This window comes from Pseudoliparis swirei, chromosome 24 (assembly GCF_029220125.1).
Source record: "Pseudoliparis swirei isolate HS2019 ecotype Mariana Trench chromosome 24, NWPU_hadal_v1, whole genome shotgun sequence".
Classification (NCBI taxonomy): Eukaryota; Metazoa; Chordata; class Actinopteri; order Perciformes; family Liparidae; genus Pseudoliparis; species Pseudoliparis swirei.
This window is the reverse complement of record NC_079411.1, coordinates 30348918-30354119: the sequence shown is the minus strand read 5'-3', so window position 1 is coordinate 30354119 and position 5202 is coordinate 30348918. Positions and strand designations below refer to the sequence as shown.

At 53.3% G+C, this 5202-nt stretch overlaps 1 protein-coding gene across 1 annotated transcript; it reads right to left on the bottom strand.

Moving 5' to 3' along the window:
- Positions 1–229: 229 nt before the first annotated feature.
- LOC130190305 (uncharacterized) lies at positions 230–1412 on the bottom strand. The gene is made up of 2 exons (XM_056409628.1): positions 1384–1412; positions 230–1175 (listed from the first exon to the last, which is right to left on the bottom strand). The coding sequence occupies exons 1-2, from the start codon at positions 1410–1412 to the stop codon at positions 230–232; spliced, it is 975 nt and encodes a 324-aa protein (XP_056265603.1).
- Positions 1413–5202: the final 3790 nt, after the last annotated feature.

Genomic DNA, 5202 nt, shown 5'->3' with positions numbered 1-5202 from the left:
CAGGTTATGGTCAGCGGCCACAAGTCTTCCCTTTTGAATGTGCGAGTACAAAACAATGTAAGACTATTTCCAAATAGAGGCTGTTAGACTTCCACACTTTAGATCAAAGGCATGCGGTGAATACCAATCCTTCACCTCCTGCATCCAGAGTACCACATAGAATCTGAAAGTTCATATTCAGCCATGTTTGTTTGTCTGGATTCAGGACTACAGCCTCGGCTCAGTGGGCTCAAAGCCCGAGACCCACCTGATCCGATCCGGTGCTTCGCCAAGAGACGTTGGCTTCCCTGTGCAGACGTGTCGACTCCCAGTGAAGGTACGAAGGAGACTTCTGCTCCTGAGTTCTGAACCTGCAGAACGGCTCAACCCGGAAGGTCTTTGTCCCAACAACTGTCCTCAACATAGGAGTTTGGGGTCTTGTGACTGGGAGTGTGACTGGGGAGGTGACTGGGGGGTGACTGGGAGTGTGACTGTGACTGGGGGGGTGACTGGGAGTGTGACTGTGACTGGGGAGTGTGACTGGGGTGTGACTGGGAGTGTGACTGGGGGGTGACTGGGAGTGTGACTGGGGTGTGACTGGGAGTGTGACTGGGGGTGACTGGGAGTGTGACTGGGGTGTGACTGGGGGTGACTGGGAGTGTGACTGGGGTGTGACTGGGGTGTGACTGGGGGGGTGACTGGGAGTGTGACTGGGGGTGTGACTGGGGGTGACTGGGAGTGTGACTGGGGTGTGACTGGGGTGTGACTGGGGGTGACTGAGAGTGTGACTGGGGGTGTGACTGGGGTGTGACTGGGGGTGACTGGGAGTGTGACTGGGGTGTGACTGGGGGTGACTGGGAGTGTGACTGGGAGTGTGACTGGGGGGGGTGACTGGGAGTGTGACTGGGAGTGTGACTGGGAGTGTGACTGGGGTGTGACTGGGGGTGTGACTGGGGTGTGACTGGGGGGTGACTGGGAGTGTGACTGGGGTGTGACTGGGGGTGACTGGGAGTGTGACTGGGGGTGACTGGGGGTGTGACTGGGGTGTGACTGGGGTGTGACTGGGGTGTGACTGGGGGTGACTGGGGTGTGACTGGGGGTGACTGGGAGTGTGACTGGGGGGTGACTGGGAGTGTGACTGGGGGTGACTGGGGGTGTGACTGGGGGGGTGACTGGGAGTGTGACTGGGAGTGTGGCTGGGGGGGTGACTGGGGGTGTGACTGGGAGTGTGACTGGGAGTGTGGCTGGGGGGGGGTGACTGTTAGTGTCTGCACACTGGGCTCCTCTTGGTCCGGCCACAGAGAGGCGTCCTGTCAGATGCCTGAACGACCTTCAAGAGCTGTGCCTTCCCCGTTTCTCTTCATCATAGAGGATTCAATGTGAGTTCCTGTCTCCACATCCGACCACATCGTCACAGGAACATCCGTCCACATCGTCACAGGAACATCCATCCACATCGTCACAGGAACATCCGTCCACATCGTCACAGGAACATCCATCCACATCGTCACAGGAACATCCGTCCACCGCGTCACAGGAACATCCGTCCACATCGTCACAGGAACATCCGTCCACATCGTCACAGGAACATCCGTCCACATCGTCACAGGAACATCCGTCCACCGCGTCACAGGAACAGCCGTCCACATCGTCACAGGAACATCCGTCCACATCGTCACAGGAACATCCATCCACATCGTCACAGGAACATCCGTCCACATCGTCACAGGAACATCCGTCCACCGCGTCACAGGAACATCCGTCCACATCGTCACAGGAACATCCGTCCACCGCGTCACAGGAACATCCGTCCACATCGTCACAGGAACATCCGTCCACATCGTCACAGGAACATCCGTCCACAGCGTCACAGGAACATCCATCCACATCGTCACAGGAACATCCGTCCACATCGTCACAGGAACATCCGTCCACATCGTCACAGGAACATCCGTCCACCGCGTCACAGGAACATCCGTCCACATCGTCACAGGAACATCCGTCCACATCGTCACAGGAACATCCGTCCACAGCGTCACAGGAACATCCATCCACATCGTCACAGGAACATCCGTCCACAGCGTCACAGGAACATCCGTCCACAGCGTCACAGGAACATCTGTCCACATCGTCACAGGAACATCCGTCCACCGCGTCACAGGAACATCCGTCCACAGCGTCACAGGAACATCCATCCACATCGTCACAGGAACATCCGTCCACAGCGTCACAGGAACATCCGTCCACCGCGTCACAGGAACATCCGTCCACATCGTCACAGGAACATCCGTCCACCGCGTCACAGGAACATCCATCCACATCGTCACAGGAACATCCGTCCACAGCGTCACAGGAACATCCGTCCACATCGTCACAGGAACATCCATCCACATCGTCACAGGAACATCCGTCCACATCGTCACAGGAACATCCGTCCACATCGTCACAGGAACATCCGTCCACATCGTCACAGGAACATCCGTCCACCGCATCACAGGAACATCCGTCCACATCGTCACAGGAACATCCATCCACATCGTCACAGGAACATCCGTCCACATCGTCACAGGAACATCCGTCCACAGCGTCACAGGAACATCCGTCCACAGCGTCACAGGAACATCTGTCCACATCGTCACAGGAACATCCGTCCACCGCGTCACAGGAACATCCATCCACATCGTCACAGGAACATCCGTCCACAGCGTCACAGGAACATCCGTCCACCGCGTCACAGGAACATCCGTCCACATCGTCACAGGAACATCCGTCCACCGCGTCACAGGAACATCCATCCACATCGTCACAGGAACATCCGTCCACAGCGTCACAGGAACATCCGTCCACATCGTCACAGGAACATCCATCCACATCGTCACAGGAACATCCGTCCACATCGTCACAGGAACATCCGTCCACCTCGTCACAGGAACATCCCTCCACATCGTCACAGGAACATCGTCACGCATCACAGGAACATCCGTCCACATCGTCACAGGAACATCCGTCCACATCGTCACAGGAACATCTGTCACGCGTCACAGGAACATCCGTCCACATCGTCACAGGAACATCCGTCCACCGCATCACAGGAACATCCGTCCACCGCGTCACAGGAACATCCGTCCACATCGTCACAGGAACATCCGTCCACATCGTCACAGGAACATCCGTCCACCGCGTCACAGGAACATCCGTCCACATCGTCACAGGAACATCCGTCCACCGCATCACAGGAACATCCGTCCACCGCGTCACAGGAACATCCGTCCACCGCGTCACAGGAACATCCGTCCACCGCGTCACAGGAACATCCGTCCACATCGTCACAGGAACATCCGTCCACATCGTCACAGGAACATCCGTCCACCGCGTCACAGGAACATCCGTCCACCGCGTCACAGGAACATCCGTCCACCGCGTCACAGGAACATCCGTCCACCGCGTCACAGGAACATCCGTCCACCGCGTCACAGGAACATCCGTCCACAGCGTCACAGGAACATCCATCCACATCGTCACAGGAACATCCTTCCACAGCGTCACAGGAACATCCGTCCACAGCGTCACAGGAACATCCGTCCACATCGTCACAGGAACATCCGTCCACATCGTCACAGGAACATCCGTCCACATCGTCACAGGAACATCCGTCCACATCGTCACAGGAACATCCGTCCACTTCGTCACAGGAACATCCGTCCACAGCGTCACAGGAACATCCGTCCACAGCGTCACAGGAACATCCGTCCACATCGTCACAGGAACATCCATCCACATCGTCACAGGAACATCCGTCCACAGCGTCACAGTAGATAGGTAGGTTAGTAGGTAGATAGGTAGGTTAGTAGATAGGTTAGTAGATAGGTAGGTAGGTTAGTAGATGGGTAGGTAGGTTTGTATATAGGTAGGTAGATTAGTAGATAGGTAGGTAGATAGGTAGGTTAGTAGGTAGGTAGGTAGGTTAGTAGGTTCGTAGATAGGTAGGTAGGTTTGTAGATAGGTAGGTAGGTTGGTAGGTAGGTAGATAGTGTTGTGGCTGGATTTCTTCCTTTTTGGTCCATTCTAACTGATCTCTTAACCTGATGCATATAAACGTGTATCTCTCTCCTATCTGACTGCTGGTGAGACGCCACAGGATACTCACCCTCTGGACCTCAGTAATCAAACACCCACAGGACACAGAGAGTTTGGATCAGAGTTCAATTCACGTAGATTTATTTGTAACCAACAGTTTCACAAATAAACCTGGTCTGGGTATTAAAGACAACGACCTCCCTCCACATCTGTCTTTCCCCCCAAAAAAACGAATATTGACATATTATTTATATATCAGCCGCAATGCAGGTGCCGCCTCCGTCCACTCCCTCATTACATATTAGTACTCGTCACTCAGTGTGACCTCAGTGTGACCTCAGTGTGACATCAGTGTGACCTATGTCCCAGTCCAAGCTGGTTACTTTAAGGAATGTGGAGGTTTCTTGCTGACGTCTCCCCCCTCGTTACTTCTCTTATTGTGTCTGGGCCTCCTGGTCCTCGCTCTGCAGTCTCCTCTCTACCGGTTAAGACTAGAGCAGCACAAGGCCGCTGGGTCTGTCTCTGTCTGGCGTTGTTGACCCTCGTCTGAGGGAGAGAGCTGTGTGTGTGTGTGTCTGTGTGTGTGTGTGTGTGTGTGTGTGTGTGCGCCCCAATCATCTTTGTAGATGTAATTTAAGCCTAATATAACACAATGTAAAAGTTTAATACACCCTATGTATGTATGTTGTGGAAACACCCAATTTGAAACATTTAAACCACCACAATAGATAGGTAGGTTAGTAGATATGTTAGTAGATGGGTAGGTAGGTTAGTAGATAGGTAGGTAGGTTAGTAGATAGGTTAGTAGATATGTAGGTAGGTTAGTAGATAGGTTAGTAGATAGGTAGGTAGGTTAGTAGATGGGTAGGTAGGTTAGTAGATAGGTAGGTAGGTGGGTAGGTAGGTTAGTAGATGGGTAGGTAGGTTAGTAGATAGGTTAGTAGATAGGTAGGTAGGTTAGTAGATGGGTAGGTAGGTTAGTAGATAGGTAGGTAGGTGGGTAGGTAGGTTAGTAGATGGGTAGATAGGTCAGTAGATAGGTAGGTAGGTTAGTAGATACTGTAGGTTAGTAGATAGGTAGGTAGGTTAGTAGATGGGTTCGTAGATAGGTAGGTAGGTTAGTAGATAGGTTAGTAGATAGGTAGG